This window comes from Cebus imitator, unplaced genomic scaffold (genome assembly GCF_001604975.1).
Source record: "Cebus imitator isolate Cc_AM_T3 unplaced genomic scaffold, Cebus_imitator-1.0 Scaffold140, whole genome shotgun sequence".
NCBI classification, from domain to species: domain Eukaryota; kingdom Metazoa; phylum Chordata; class Mammalia; order Primates; family Cebidae; genus Cebus; species Cebus imitator.
Window position 1 is genome coordinate 1,665,006 of NW_016107455.1, and position 16,835 is coordinate 1,681,840.

The following is a 16,835-nucleotide window of genomic DNA, read 5'->3' on the forward strand; positions in this document are numbered from 1 at the left end:
AAAGAAAGATGAAGACTTGCCTGAAATATTGTTGGGAAAAAATTGCACTTGAAACCAGCGACTATTTTTATTATTCTGAGCCAATCTCTTTGATCTTGATCAAAGCCAGTTTGGGGCTTTTGGAGTCCTAATAGGAGTGATGCACATAGACACAGTTTTTCCCCCATTCTTAACCTGAGTGGTACGGTTGTAGCTGCAAGGATAACTTTTATGCTCAGGACATTAGCAGTGACTGGCAAAGCATGTGACTTTGGCTAGATAAAGGCAATTAGCCAAGATATACTGCTAGACTGATTTCTCAAAAGTTTCACCCAAGGCATCAGAATGACCTGGGATGCTTGTATAAATGCATCTTCTAGGCTTCCACTCTAGACCTGAAATCAACCTTTTCAGATGATATCTGTGTCCAGGGAAGAGAGAAGCTCAGTACCCTAAGGCCTTACTGCATCCAATCTTGCCTTTTCAGTACATATAGCATCTTCTAGAGCTATTTTTACTACCTGTTTTTTAAGTTGTAAATCAACAACTTATATACATTTGTGAGGCCAAAGTGATGTTCTAATTTTTGAATACAATGTGAAATAATGAAATCAAACAAATTAGTATATCTATCACCCAAATACATATTATTTTTTTGTGATGAAAACATTAGAAATTTACTCTCAGCAATTGTGAAATGTACAATACAATAGATCTCAAAAAAAAACTTCTTCATGTTGTCTGAGATTTTATACCCTTTGACCATCCTCTCTCCATTTCCCCCATTCCCAGCTTCTGTAACCACCATTCTACTCTCTGTTTCTATGTGTTTGTTTGTTTTATATTACACAAATAAGTGAGAACTTGTGGTATTTGTCTTCCTGTGTCTGACTTTTTTCACTTAGCATAATGTTCTCCAATTCATTCCTGCTATCAGAAATGACAGAATTTCCTTCTTTTTTAAAGGCTGTATAGTATTCCATTGTATTTATAAACCACATTCCCTCTATCCATTTGTCTGTTGGTGGACATTTATGTTGGTTCTATAACTTGGCTATTGTAAATAGTGCTGCAGTGAACATGGACGTGCAGCCCTCTCTTTAACAAACTGATTTCAGATCTTTTGGGTAAATACCCAGAAATAAGATTGCTGGATCATACAGTAATTCTGTTTTTAGTTTTTTGAGGAACGTCCTTACCATTTTCCATAATGTTTGTACTAATTTACATTCCTATCAATACTTCTTAAGTCTAGTATTTAGTTGGGTAAAATAAGGCCTACCTCTATAAAAAGTCAAACAGTAGAAAGTACCCTATGATTAATGCCAAATTCATTAAGTGCTTGGGGAAAGAAGGGTTCACTACAGACTTGAAACAAAGATTTCATGGAGAAAAAAACAGGTAAGCAGTTTGAAAGAGATTCTGAATTCCTGTATTCTAATCTGAACTAAATCCAAGGGTATCAACTCAACATGTTTTCTATATCTACATCCTACAGAGTATCCAGGATGAAAGAGAATGTTAAACAGAATAGAAAACAAAGAGAAAGCATAGGCAAAATCAAAGTCAAGGTGGCCAACACACGGAAACAGGCTCTGCAGGAGCAATTCGATGAGTGGATTCTAGACCCTAAAGGAATGATTCCTGTGTCAGTGGTAAGAAAATGGGGGGTATATGTGAAAGGTAGGTGGGGTAAGTGGTAAGAGGACAGTTGCTAGAATACTGAGTAGCATACTAGAAGCCTCCCTTGAAATTTTCAGTACTGCTAAGGTAAGCCTTGACTTGTCTGGTTCATAAGAGTTGATTCCTTCAATTTCTCTTGAGCATTTAAAAAAAAAAAAAAAAAGAAATTCTAGCTAGATTTCTAAAATCTTGACTCTAGCTAAGGTTCCAAACTCATCATTATAAACAGACATATATTTCATTTGTGTGTTTGGGGGGTGTGTGTGTGTGTGTGTGTGTGTGTGTGTGTCTACTTCTGTGAGACCCATGAGACTGTCACTTAGCTCTAGAGAACAACTGTACTCTAAGAGTTAAATGGTTTTCTTAGGTATATATGGATTTGGAAATACTTTTTTATTAGATACAATGCTAAGCATATTTTCAGTTTAAAGTGAATGATTAAAAAGAGACCAGGGAAGACAAGCCACAGACTGGGAGAAAATATTCACAGAAGACATATCTCTTTGGGTGTGGTGGCTCACACCTATAATCCCAGTACTTTTGGAGGCCAAGTTAGGAAGATTGCTTGAGGCCAGGAATTCAAGACCAGCCTAAGGAACATAGGGAGACCCTGTTTTTACAAAAAAATTTAAAAATTAGCCAGGCTGTGGTTCTAGCTTCTCGGGTGGCTGAGGTGGGAGGATTACTCGAGTCCAGGAGGTCAAAGCTACAGTGCAGAGACCTCTAATATAAAGTGCAGAGTTTGGGTGATAATGACATGTCAGTGTAGATTTATTGACTCTGGTGCAGGATATTAATAATAGTATACGGCCGTGTATGTGTATAGAGTGTGTGTGTGTGAGCTCTTTGTAATTTCTGCTCAGTTTTCCTGTGCACTTAAAACTTCTCTAAAAAATAAAATGGTTTCAAAAATGGACCAAGAAGAACTCTGAAGTTTTATCTTTAGTAATTGAAGAATGAAGAAGTACAGAGGATTCTTTGGATGGCCAAAGTGCTTGCCAAAAGTGCCTTAGCTCCATCATGCCAGGTCTGACAGTTGCTAGAAATATCCCCTGTAGAAGGCAAAATGGGGTCACTGTCAGCATCTCAGTCCTAATCACACAAAAAGGTTGGGAATCATTGAGAATATATATGTAAAATAACTTTTTATACCCTTAAGGGGAGACTTCAAAAACTGTGTGGGTAAATTGAATTAAAATATAATTAAAAATATAAACTTTATAGGTCAACATAAGCTCCATCAGGCTGGGTGCCATGGCTCAGGCCTGTAATCCCAGTACTTTAGGAGGCTGAGGCAGGAGGATCACTTTTGCCCAGGAGTGCGAGACCAGCCTGGCCAACGTGGCAAAACCCCATCTCAAATATTAGGTTGGTGCAAAAGTAATTGTGGTTTTTGCCATTACTTTTTAAATGGCAAATAAATAAATAAAAAGGGTCTCCATCAAGTTCGAGACACTTGTAAGTGATAATACCAGCCATTTCGTCCATCCCTAAAGAACAGAGGGTCCTGGGAGTTTAACCATTTCAATGCAGTCTTTTTTTGCATTATTAACTGAAGAAAAATAGGAGTCCTTTAATGATTTTTTTAAGATTAGAAAATAAAGAGTCAGAAGGGGCTAAATCAGGACTGTAAGGTGGATTCCTAATGATTTCTCATTGAAACTCTCACAAAATTGTTCTTGTTTTGTTAGTGGAGACAGGTGTTTCCATTTTGTCCAGGTTCGCACAAGCTCATAGTTCTTCTGCCTCAGCCTCCTGAGTAGCTGGGATTACAGGTGTGTGCCAGTGTGCACAGCTTGCCCTGTTTGATGAGACGAATGAGCAACAGCATTACTGTGGTGAAGGAGGACTCTCTGGTGAAGCTTTCCCAGACATTTTTTTTTGCTAAAGCTTTAGCTAGTGTTTCTCAGAACATTCTCATAGTAAACAGATGTTATTGTTCTTTGGTCTTCCAGAAAGTTAACAAGCAAAATGCCTTAAGCATCCCCAAAACTGTTGCTTTGACCTTCTCTTGATCAGTCTGCTTTTAAGAGGACCACTTCCACCTCTTGGTAACCAATCATTGCTTTGATTGTGCTTTGTCTTTAGGATCACACGGGTAAAGCCATGTTTCATCTCCTGTTACAATTCTTTGAAGAAATGCTTCAGGATCTTGATCCCACTTGTTTAAAAATTCCATCTGAAGTTCTGCTCTTATCTGCACCTGATCTGGGTGCAATGGTTTTGGCACCCATTGACTAGAAATTTTTTCAACTTTAATTTTTCAGTCAGAATTGTGTAAGCAGAGCCAATTGAGATGTCTATGTGTTGCCTATTGCTTCTGCTGTTAATTTTTAGTCCTCTTCAATAAGGACATGAGCAAGATGATTTTATTTCCTTGAAAACTGGTGTGGATGGTCTGCGCCATGGGCTTTATCTTCAACATCATTTCATCCTTTCCTAACATGAATTATCCATTTGTAAACTGCTGATTTCTTTGGAGCATTGTCTCCCTAAACACTTTATAAAACACCAGTGATTTCACAATCCTTTCAGCCAAGCTTCACCATAAATTTAATGTTTTTGCTTCAATTTAAGCAGAATTTGTGTTGCTCTGATAGGGGCTTTCTTCAAACTGATGTCTTATCCTTTTTAGTTACTCAAGCTAGATCTTGTTTAGACATAACAAGTTATTACAAGTTTATTTTTGTGCAAAATTTTGAAATCCATGCATAGTTTTTTATAATACACATTTTCCATGAACTTTTGAAGACCCCTTGTAGAAATTACATGTGACTTATTGCTATTTCTGTCCTTGAGTTGGAAAGATCACCCAATACTAAAATAGAAAGACTATAGATGGCTTTTAGTCTAAAGTAACAAATATGTGATAACTGAGGAGCAGCATATGGTTTCTTTATTTTTTTTTTCTCTTTTGATTTGCAGATTCAGAATGCTCTTCATGAATTCTTTCAAAATCCAGATTTCAAGCTTGGTAAGTCTGCCTATTACTCTGATATTTTTATTTTTATCTCTTTTTTGGGTGGGGGACACTGAATTCAGATGAAGAGTCAATGCAATTAGGCTCTTCCATGCTTTCCAGATAATGTATAAAAGGAGAAAAGCAATCTGTGATTCTCAATCCTTTTAGTCTGGTGTCCATTTTATTACCATACTCTCCAATACTCTCTTATTATACTATGACATTCCTAGAAAATATTTCTTACATACACAAAATTTTAAAAGAAAAATATGATGTCATAACTGTGATAGAAAGGAGAAATATAAGGAAAGGCATAAGAAAATGATAGGCACTGGTCAGGCACAGTGACTCATGCTAAGATTCACCAGAGTTGAACACTGCCTCCCTAAATTCCTTAATTTGAATTTCCTTGACTCTACCCACTCTTATAACCTACACCTTAGTTATAACCCTCCTGGGGTCATTCTTTGTTTCTCAAATGTTGTTCCTTGAGTTCTCTTTTCTTGCTACATAAATTTCCCTGGGGAATCTCATCCAGTTCTGTTACTATAGATATTAGGCTTAAGACTTCTTCAGAGGTCTGGTGTAGTGGCTCATGCCTGTAATCCCAGCACTTTGGGAAGTAGGCAGATCATTTGAGATTAGGAGTTTGAGACCAGCCTGGCCAACATAGTGAAAGCCCAGACTCTACTATAATACAAAAATTAGCCGGGATGGTGGCAGGCACCTCCAGCTACTCTGGAGGCTGAGGCAGGAGAATTGCTTGAACCCAGGAGGCGGAGGTTGCAGTGAGCCAAGATCATGCCACTGCACTCCAGCCTGGTGACAGAGGGAGATTCCCTCTAAAAAATAAATTATATGCACTGTATTTCAATATATAAATGCATTGCTACAACTTTACTAGAAGACATAATGAAGTAGTCAGACATTTCTACCTAATTATAATGAACTTTTAGATTTAAGAAAAGTAAAACTGTATACAATCGACTATTTTATTTGTATTTGACATTAGGGAAGAGGGCAAAATGAATATATATACATAGAATTTCAAGAAATGCAGACTAACACAGGTGTGTTGTATTAGAATTCAGATACAATTTATATTACTTCCTACTACACAATTTCTGAAATGGTGAACAACTCTTGATAAAGTTGTAGAATTAAACAAAGTATAATTCCCTCTCAAATTTTCATGGAAGTTACATTCTTGGAAAATTCCACAGCAAAATTATATTCTGCATTTATATGTAAACTAGAGTTGAGTTCTAGGTTCAAAATTATTATAAGCAGGTTTTTCATCTACTTGAATGTCCTGCAGGAGGGGGAAAGTCTTTATTGTGCAGGAATTACAGGAGTTCTGCCTCTGCTCCTATTCCTCATCATTGTGGTAATAAAAACTCACCCACAAATTTCCATCATGCTCTCTGGGAGGAAAGGAGGACAGTACCACTCCTATGGAGATTCGCAGATTTTGATGCTTTTGTTTTCAGAAAGATTTCCCTATATGAAATTAGGTTAAAAAAAAAAAAAAAAACAACTCTCTTTTTGCATAGGAACTAGAGTTTGGGTCCTGAGATTTACATAATTTATATCCAATAGATTTTTTTTTCCATTTAATTTTTTGAATACTTTTGTTGCATTGACAATGATACATGGTCTGAAATCTGTTGTCACTTTTAAAAATAAAATACCCTTCCCATCTTCCTGATCACTGATCTCCAAACATGATTTGGGCCTTACTGACAACATTTTCTCTTTCTACTTGGTCTCACATTATCCAAAGCCTGCAAGTCTTCAGTCAGCTTGTCCTTCACTCTTGTTTCAAAAAATCATTGAAATAACTTCATGTATTTTCAAATGAAGGTACAGAAGGAGTGAGTTAAGAGAACTCAGTTTAGGATCCCGATAAAATTACAGAAATTACAGAGTGTTCCAATTGACAGTGACTGTTTCTTCTCTCCCCTATACTACAGTATTTATTTTTTGTACCATTCATTTATTTGGTCAACAATCATTGAGCCCTCACTTAGTTGAAGATACTGTAATGAGGTAGAGAATGCAAAGAGGACTGACAAGACATGTTTCCTGCCCTTAAGTTGCTCAAACTCCAGTCAGAGACAGACACATATATTTAATAGCAACTGTTACTGCTAGAAACCAGTCTGGTTCGCATGATCATCTGAAGTTTGGGGGAAGGTCTGGGATGGAAATGTCAGCATCTAATGCCTAAACTTATATGAAAATTTATATAGTCCTCCTATGGCCACAATAACTGATATCTCATAATGAGCACTTAACAAAATTCAAGAGTGATTGAAAAGTCTTTTCTATGCTCCTGTGCCAGCCAATGATGGACAGGAAGAGTTACTATTAGAAGTAGGAGAGGAAACCAGTGTGTACTTCTTTCATCATGAGCTTTCATGTATTTTTCTCTTGGCAAGATCTGTAAGGATTACATAAATTGTGTATCAAATGAAGGTTTAAAAGTCTTTAACTAATTATCACATTCATCATTATTGATCACTCTAATTTATAAAACTCTTTTTTCTTGGTTTTTGTGATATCATTCTATTTTTTTCTTCTATTTTTGATCACCTTTTAGTGTTTTTGTTTCTTTACTCTTCTTTTGCTTACACCTTAAATTTTGTTTTCCAGAGTTTCCTTTTAAGCTTTCTTATCACTATACATACTATGAACATTCTTATTCAAGTTCATGACTGCAGTTGATGACTCCCGGTCTATACACACATTACAAAATTTCCCTGAGCCCCAGGTCCTATTTGAAAAAAAGCTACTATGAGTGGCAAATGAAAAAGTAAGTTGTACATCAAAATGATCATATTTACATATAGAAAAACAAAAGGTACGTGTATATATACACATTTATATACACATATGGAAATGCATAGAAAGGTTGCTAGAAGGATGACAAACTGTTGACAGTGGTTTCATCTGGGGCAGAGACGAATGAGAGTGCTAATGAGAGGTAGAGAAAAAAGAAGATATTCATGGTTTTTTGCTTATATTTTTGTATTATTTGAATTAGTTAACTAAAAGAACATTTTTATGTAGTATTTAAGAAACATTAAAGACAAAATAAAGTTTCTAAAAAGAAAGTTTGCAGAAGTGTTTTCAGACTTGCTAGCATAAATGCTGGTATAAGCCAAAACAGATGTTTTTGTTGTCTTTTATACTATTGATGTGCATATTTATTTCTGCTTTATTCCAATCTAGACATTGAAAATATAGGCTCGTTTTTTAGTATTTGGTTTGCGTGCTAAGCCAGGAAAAGTAATAATTTTGTAGTATTTGGTATGTTACCCAACTATATGTCATTCACTTTATTGTAATTATGAGTAGACATTAGCTTATAATTTTATATTCTTTTAAAGCACTATAGTATAAATATCAAATATGTATTACAACCAAACTAACTAGCAAATAATCTTCATTCCATAAATAGAATCATACAGCAAACAATTGGATATTACTGACTCAACAGAACCAAGATTGAACAAAATGGAATTTACAGAAGTAAGAAGTTATATTATTTAGTATTTGAAATGAATTATTTTGCCAGTTTAAATTATCTATTGGTGACTGTCACACATCATTAAATTAGTATTAAATGAAAGCGCAAAACTTATTTTATACATTCTAAAATATATACTTCAAAATATTTCATCTCCTCTGAAATTAGATTACATCTTACAATTTCTTTCAATCAGTATCACTCATGATGTGAAAGTATAAAAAACTTCCACTGACACCTTCTGGTAAGATCAAGAAAAAACAGCCTCTTATATTCAGTGAAATCTGGTTATTCAAACACTAATGAGATCTAAAACTTACAACAACTTTCCTATGGGCCAGGCATCATATATGAACTTGGGTAACCCTCTCAGTTCCTCGACTTTTACAGATGGAGACACCAAGATGTAGAAAGGTGAAATATCTTGCTCACTGTTTCACAATTAGTAAACCCAGGGAAATTTGTATTCAGTCAGTTGGTTTCAAAGTCTACATAATATTGCATATGAAAAAGTATGATTCTATTATAATAGAATAAGTAAAATAAGCAGTTTAATGGTACCAGAGTCCTAAGTCTTCCATAGCCTGCTTTTATATTTTTTCATGTTTCTCCATTTCCCCTTGTTTTTCTCTAATGAGTTCCAGAGTCAAGATAATTTTCTGTTTCTTTTTCATACACCTTTGCACCATTGAAGGCGATTATGCACTATATACAGTTTCAAAGTTCCATATGAAGGATTTCTGGAATTCTTTTCAAAATGATTATTGTATAGATAAGAATTTAACAAATTCTACCTCAGTTATATTCTAACTGTGTTTTCTTAGATTGTTTGTTTTTCTATTTGTCATGCATTACTCACAAGGCCAAACTAGTGGCCAGAGTTGTTTATATCTCCCCTGTGATTGACAACCCATAGTATGAACCACCTCCTTACTAATTCTCACACACTGAGCTAATATTTCTACTGCTCTAAATCAACCCAGGACCAGTACCAGACAACCAGAAATAGCCCTTGTGCCTCAGGGTCTGCCAGAATTATTCAAACCAGCCAATCCTTAACTGTTTAACCTGTCCTGGCTTGCATTTTCCTGTGGAAATCCCAGGAAGGATTCTGTCTTAGGCTATCCCTTTGCTCCTTTCAGTTCTGCCTCCTGACCCAAACCTGGTGCTTCCCCTGTGGCCCTGCATGGTGTGGCATGCTTCCTTCACTTGGAAGTCTTAAGTAATAAAAATCTTCTTTCAGTGGCATTAGCCACTCCATGTTATCATAAATTAAAATTAAAATTCCACAGATACAAATGAGACAAGCTACTGGAAGAAAAATACATAGAGGAACAAATGATAGTATTAAAATGGTTCATGAAAAGTCAAAGCTTTACCTCTTTAATATAGTAATAAACCTAACTTACATTTCTTTGCAAGGCACTGATGTTCAGTGCACTTGCCTAGTTGTCTTATATTAGTTTCCCTTAAAGTGGACAAGTTAGAACATTTTCCTATTTTTTTTTAAATTATAAAAGTAGGCCAGATGCAGTGGCTCATGCCAACAACTAGGGAGGCTGAGAGAAGAGGATTGCATGAGGCCAGGAGTTTGGGACCAAACTGGGCAAAATAGTGAGACCCTCATCTCTGAAAACAATTATAAAATATATTAATTTTATGATATGTGAATTATGGTGCCATAAAAAGTAATATAGGTTCATTATAGACATTTAAGGACATAAAAATGTAAAGAAGTAAAAAAATTTAAAATCCACAATTTACCACCAATAAAAGCCACTGTTAGCACTATATTTTTCTTTGTATAATAATAATAGCTAATGCTTTTTACCACTTTTTATGTGACATATTGTGTACTAAGTTTATTAGATGTACTTTCTTGTGTAATCCTCACAACAACTCAGTTATTATTATCTTCATTCTGCAAATGAGACCTAAAAAGGTGAACACTTTCCTTGAGATCACACAGCACATATGTGACAAAGCAAGACTAGTCCCAGGTCACCCTGACTTCAAAGCTTATCATGGTCTTGACCCTTGTGCTTGATAGTGTCTATTACATTTATAGTAAGACATGTAAGGTTTTAGTTTTAATTTTGTGGGTTTTTTCATATAGATTTTTGGTTATGCCTAATATATTGTATATCCTACTTTTTTCACTTAATATCATCCTTGATCATTTCTCTATGTCAATAAGTATTCTTTAAAACATGTTCTAAAATTATTTCATTTTGAAATAATTATAGATTTACAAGAAGTTGCAAAGATAGTACAGAGAGGTCCCACATGCCCTTTATCCAGTTTCCCTAAAGGTTATATTTTGCATGACTTTAGCATAAGATTAAAATCAGAAAATTAACATTGATATAATGTATGTGTATAGTATTATGTTATTTTAGCACATGTAGATTTCTGTTACCACCACCAAAATTAAGATACAAAACTATTTCAGTACCGCAAAAGTCTACTAGGTCTACTGGTAATGACATTTTGCCAGTTCCGGGGAAATGTAGAAACCTGTATCCTTTAAGTTGTTTTCCATTTTGCCACTTACAACATCATTGTCTGAAATATTTCCCATACATACATCACATCAGGTACTGTTAAACATAATTTAACTTCAACTGTTAAACATAATTTAGAAAACTCAAGACGAGAAGAAAAGTCTGTTGTATTAACCTGTGTTTTTTGCTTTTTTCATTGTCCTTCCTTCCTGATATTTCAAGATTCCTTCTTTTATGCATTCTATTTAGAGAATTTCCTCTAGCCATTCTTTTAGAGCAGATATAGAGATGACAAATTCTATCAGTTTTACATTGTTGAGAATATTTTCCCTTTATTCCTGAATGATAATTTCACTGGATATAGAATTCTTGATTAAAAGGTTTTTTATTTTAGCTCTTGAAAATGTTTTTTCACTTCCTTCTGACCTCCATGATTGATGATAAAAAATTTACTTCATTCAAATTAATTTTCCTCAATAGATAAAGTGGTGTTTTTCTCTTGTTGGATTGTATTAAGTGTTCTGAACTCTGAAAGACATGAATGTTAGATCTTTTATTATAGTCCTACCTCTGACTGTTATTTTTTTTTCTTCTTTTTTTTCAGTCTGTTTTTTCCTCTGTTGTTCAGACTGGGTAAATTCTACTGTTCTGTCTTCAAGTCCATTGATTCCTTCCTCTGTCTCCTCCACTCTGATGCTAAGCCCATACATTGAGCTTTTAATTTCAGTAGTTTTTGTTGTGGTTCTTTCTGAAACAGGGTCTTACTCTGTTACCCAGGCTGGAGTGCAATGGCATGATCACAGCTCACTGCAGCTTCAACCTCCCAGGCCCAAGCCATCCTCCCACTTTAGCCTCCCAAGAAGCTGGGACCACAGTCATGTACCACCATATGGGGATAAATTTTATTTTTGTAGAAACAGGTTCTCTCTGTGTTGCCCAGGATAGCCAACTCAAGAGATTCTCCCACCTCAGCCTTCCAAAGTGCTAGGATTACAGGCATGAACCACTATGCCCAGCCCTGTTGTTTTTTAAGAAATAGTGTCTTGGAGAGGGGAGAAAAAGAAAAGAAGAAAAAAAAAAGAGAGAGAGAGATATGATCCTCCCACTTTAGCCTTCTGAATTGCATTTTTCAAAATTTTCATTTTTTTAATGTCTTTTATGTCTTTGCTCGACTTTTAAGTTTTTAATTTGTTTTAAGGATGTTCATAATTGCTTGTTGAATTATTTTTATAGTGGCTGCTTTAAAATCCTTCTCAGATAATTCCAACAGCTGCGTCATTTCAGTGTTGATCTGCTGATTGAATTTTCTCTTTCAAGTTGAGATTTTCCTAGTTCCTCATACAAAATGTGATCTTCTATTTTGTCTTGGACATTTTGGGTATAACGCTATTGATGTAGGATTTTTTGCTCCTTAGTTAAGCTAAAAACCATGTTCTTGCCTGACAACTGGGAAAAATTAGGCACACGGACACATTGAATGGTGAAGATGTATTTATTAGGTGAAAAGAAAGCTCTCCGCAAAGAAAGAGAGGGTCCATCAACAGATTCTCACCTCACAGACTGAATGCCAGGTCAGTACACAGGAGCTGAAGAGATCCAGCTCCTCCGTCTGCATAAGGCATGAATTCCTGGTGGCTCTGCCTCATTCTTTCAATGTGCATATGGGCCCCCAGTCCGTTGCAGGCATGCCCAGGCAAGACTCTGTGCAAGGTTTCTTTATCTGCTCCTGCATCTATCACTGTGAGACTTTGAATCTTATTTGCATCTTGCTTTAAAAAGCTTCCTCTGATACCATGCTGGTGCAAGAAGGGGAGTGCCACCTCTCTACAGCCAGGTGGGCATAAAGATCCAAGTTCCCTGTTCAATCTACTTTGACACTTTGGAGGCAGGGGCAAGGTGCCTTGTTACTGCTCAGTGGACATGAAAGTTTCTAATTTCTCAGAAGGTTAGATAACAACTTAGTTTTAGTTTAGTGATATGGAACCTCAGCCTGAGTTACTCCATTTTGATGTTTAGTCTGGTCTGTTGGGCCTGGTTCAGGAGCTTAGTCCAAAACAACTGCCTTCTATAATTTTTATTCAACAGCCCTCACCAGAGGCTAACTCTGTGGGCACCTTGATTTGGACTTTCCAGCCTGCAGAACTGTAAGAAAATAAATCTCTGTTGTTTAACTCACCCAGTCTATGGTATTTTGTTATACCTAAGCCTGAGCTAAGACACAGTTTCAGTAATTTCCTTAGATTCCCAGAAATGGAAGAAGTATGTCAAAGAATAAATATTTGAGGTTTTAGCATCTATTTGTCAAATTGTGCTCTTGGTTTTACTGATACATTCTCCTCAGTAACACATGACGGCTCTCAAAGCACCGTATTATCACCAACAGTAGGTTATACTTAACAGAGTATAAGAAATCTCTGTCGTGAGGCCGAGGCAGGATTGCATGAGCCTAGGAGTTCAAGGCTGCAGTGAGCTATAATCACACCACTGTACTCCAACCTGGCTGACAGAGCAAGACCCCATCTCAAAAAAAAAAAAAGTAATTCGATGGCATTTTGTTTTTTAACTCTTATCTTTGTGATTTCTGGTGAGATTAAAGGTTATTTAAAAATTTCTTCTAATGTAAATCATCCATTCAGATCCTTTGGTCATCTTACCTGATGTTTATTTTTTCTTATGGAGTTGTAAATGTTCATTATATATTAAAGACATTATCATTTATGATCACAAATTGCATATATTTTTAAACTAAAAATAAAATCCTAAGCCTTCTGATGACTGAACAGACCCCGTCTTAGCCAAGGGAACCCTAGAAAAACCTTAAAAAACTGAATTCCCTGCCATGACAGGAAGGGAGGTCAGATATGCCTCATTATATCCCTTCCCCCTTGGAGTTTAGGCACAATAACTGACCACTGTTAAAGTTAAAATACAGATCCTAAAACTGACAAAACAGACTCTTTGCCAATAAGATACTAAGTTATAAATAAGACCTAAGGTCATGCCAGGTAAGAGTTAAGTCAAACCTGTAGGCCATCAGTCTTGCCACATAGCATCCTTAACTTAAAACTTTCCTTTCTGCTGACTCCAAGTTTTAGACAGAGCCTTACTCCTTTAAACAATTGCAAATTAAATAATCTCTGAATCCACCTATAACCTGCAAACCCCTGCTGCAAGATATCCGATCTTTTGAGGCCTAACCAGTGTATACCTTCCATGTATTGATTTATGTCTTTGCATGTAAATTCTGCCTCCCTAAAATATATAAAACCAAACTAATCTGACTGCCTTAGGACCACTTAAGGCTTCTTGGGTTTGTGTTTTCCTCAGACAGTGGTCACCCATATTATCTCAGAATAAACTTCTTTAAAATATTTTATAGAGTGGTTTTTTTTGTTAACATATTTTTCAACTTTTCTCAATTGTTTAAAAATTTTGGTGGTTTCTAATTTATAGAAAATTTTAAAGATTTTATGCAAACAAATCTATGAATTATTTCCGGAGTTTTTGTTTTGTTTTGTTTTGTTTTTTTTGTTTTGAGTTGGAGTTTCTTTCTTGTTGCCCAGGCTAATGGCACATTCTCAGCTCACCGCAAGCTCTGCCTACCAGGTTCAAGTGATTCTCCTCTCTCAGCCTCCCAAGTAGCTGGGATTACAGGCATGTGCCACCATGCCTGGCTAATTTTTTGTATTTTAGTAGAGATGGGGTTAGGGTTTCTAACCCTAACCCTAACCCTAACCCTAATCCTAACCCTCCATGTTGGTCAGAGTGGTCTCAAACTACCAACCTCAGGTGATCAGCCCACCTGTGCCTCCCAAAGTGCTGGGATTACACGTGTGAGCCACTGCCCCCGGCCTGGAGGTCTTTTTTATTGCTCCTATGCTTAGAAGTTTCTCTTCTTCCCCAAATCAGTTAAATATTCACCTATTTTTTCTTTTTCCCTAAAATGGCTAGCAGAGCATATCACTATGGTTATTAAACAAACCTTTCATTTATAAGTAGCTAATCTTCCAAATAAAATTTTTCTACATTACTACTTTCATTCTTTCTAATGGAAAATAAAAGTAGAACATCTTACAAAATTTGAATTACTGAGATTTTATCTTTATTTTTTTGAGACAGAGTCACTCAGGATGGAGTGCATTGGCACAATTTTGGCTCACTGCAGCCTCAGCCTCCTGGGCTCAAGTGATCTTCCCACATCAGCCTCCAGGTAGAGGGGGACTGCAGGCATGTGTCACTTTGCCTGGCTAATTTTGTTTATTTTTGTGGACATGAGTCTCCCTATGTTGCCTGGGCTGATCTCAAACTCCTGGATTCAAGTGATCCTTCCACCTGTGCCTCCCAAAGTGCTGGGATTACAGGTATGAGCCACTGTGCCCAGTTGAATGAGAGATTTTTTTAGTGCCCATGTAAATTCAATTTTTACAGAAAGAAAAGTATAGCATGAATTTTTTTCAAGAATGTGTATATTTTAATACACTACCTATTGTCCTATTGCTATAAGAAGAAAAAAATCAGGATGGAAAACAGTCTTTTTGTTTGTTTGTTTTTTGCATTTAATAAACTCAGCTGCAAATAGCGTACATAATATTAGGTAGAATTTTTTCAGTCATCTCAAGATTTGTTAGAGGAAGGAATGGGTAGAAATTAGAAGTGGTAAGAAAACCCTACTTGCATGTGGCCTCTTTTTACTTTGTCTGCTGTTGATGAAGCTGTCATCTCTCCATTATCTTTTTGTATTTATTGAGAAAGGCAATTTAATCTGCCAGACTGAAATGAAAAGATAAATGCTAGTATGACTTCTTATTCTTGTTCAATTGGGAATAAATTTATTCTAGAGTCTTATTTTACTCATAAATTGCCAAAGTAACATCATTGGAATAAATTTTTTAAAATTATACAAACTATAATAATAATTATTATTATTATTATTATTTTGAGACAGAATTTCGCTCTGTCACCCAGGCTGGAGTGCAGTGACACAATCTCGACTCACTGCAACCGCCGCCTCCCAGGTTCAAATGATTCTCCTGCCTCAGCCTCCTGAGTAGCTGGGATTACAGGCATGAGCCACCACGCCCAGCAATTGTTTTTTTCTTAAAGTTTCCTCCCTAAAACTGGAAAGCTAATTTTCTGCCCACAGGCTGTTTGAACACACCATTTCTTCAATGATAGATAACAAATATAACCTGTGTACTTTGATATTCTGTACTCCTTGTTTGCACTCCTTCTATACTACCAAGGCTTACAAATACCATTTGGAATACCTAAGATAGATAGTTTCCAAACATAGTTTTATTCCTATTGTTCTTATATCACCCAGTTCATCAACTCTTCAATATGTCTACAATTAAATAAGTATGAATCCCATTGGCTCAGAAGTATAGAATCTTACAGTAGCTATTAAATGTGGCATTTGCCACATTCTCAGCATTAAGTCAGAAAGGAAAATCCCAGAATTCATTTCATTGGGACTTAGCACATAGAGATAACTTGACTAAGTATAGTTTGAATGTTTAACAGCTCACAGAGATATAACTGAAAGATAACAGTAATTATATTCTTAAATTAAGCAATCATTCCTTGGAAGGGTATGAAAACACAGAGGCTCCCATCTATTTTCACCTTTTCCTGTTTTTACAAGAGACATGGGCAAACTTCTATAATCTTATATTTGGAATTTGATTTGTAGTTGACATTGGCAACTGTTAGTCTTTATGCCAGCTAGCGCGTACTTACAGAACGATCAGAATATGCTGACTCAGAAAACCAACAGACTATAGCTCCAGATTTTTTTTTTTCCCTCAGAACTTTCAGGGATGAAAAATCCAGAAGTGTCTCTCAGAAAAAGTTCTGTTTGTTTGTTTTGAGATGGAGTCTTGCTTGCTCTGTCGCCCAGGCTGGAGTGCAATGGCATAGTCTTGGCTCACTGTAACCTCTGCCTCCTGGGTTCAAGTAATTCTCCTGCCTCAGCCTCCCCAGTAGCTGGGATTACAGGCACCTGCCATTATGTCTGGCTAATTTTTGTATTTTTGTAGAGACAGGATTTCATCATGTTGGCCAGGATGGTCTTGAACTCCTGACCTGGGTGATCTGCCCACCTCTGCCTCCCAAAGTGCTGAGATCACAGGTGTGAACCACTGCGGCTGGCCCAGAGAAAGTTTTTTTTTTTTTT

At 36.2% G+C, this 16,835-nt stretch overlaps 1 protein-coding gene across 1 annotated transcript in view; it reads left to right on the forward strand.

The window, feature by feature from the left end:
• The window catches only part of EFCAB5 (EF-hand calcium binding domain 5), a 117,598-nt gene that overhangs the window by 49,492 nt on the left and 51,271 nt on the right, over positions 1–16,835 (forward strand). The window contains exons 5-7 of the mRNA XM_037743275.1: positions 1,478–1,634; positions 4,588–4,636; positions 8,088–8,158. Coding sequence (XP_037599203.1) covers positions 1,478–1,634; positions 4,588–4,636; positions 8,088–8,158 — 277 coding nt within the window. The remainder of the gene's footprint in view (positions 1–1,477; positions 1,635–4,587; positions 4,637–8,087; positions 8,159–16,835) is intronic.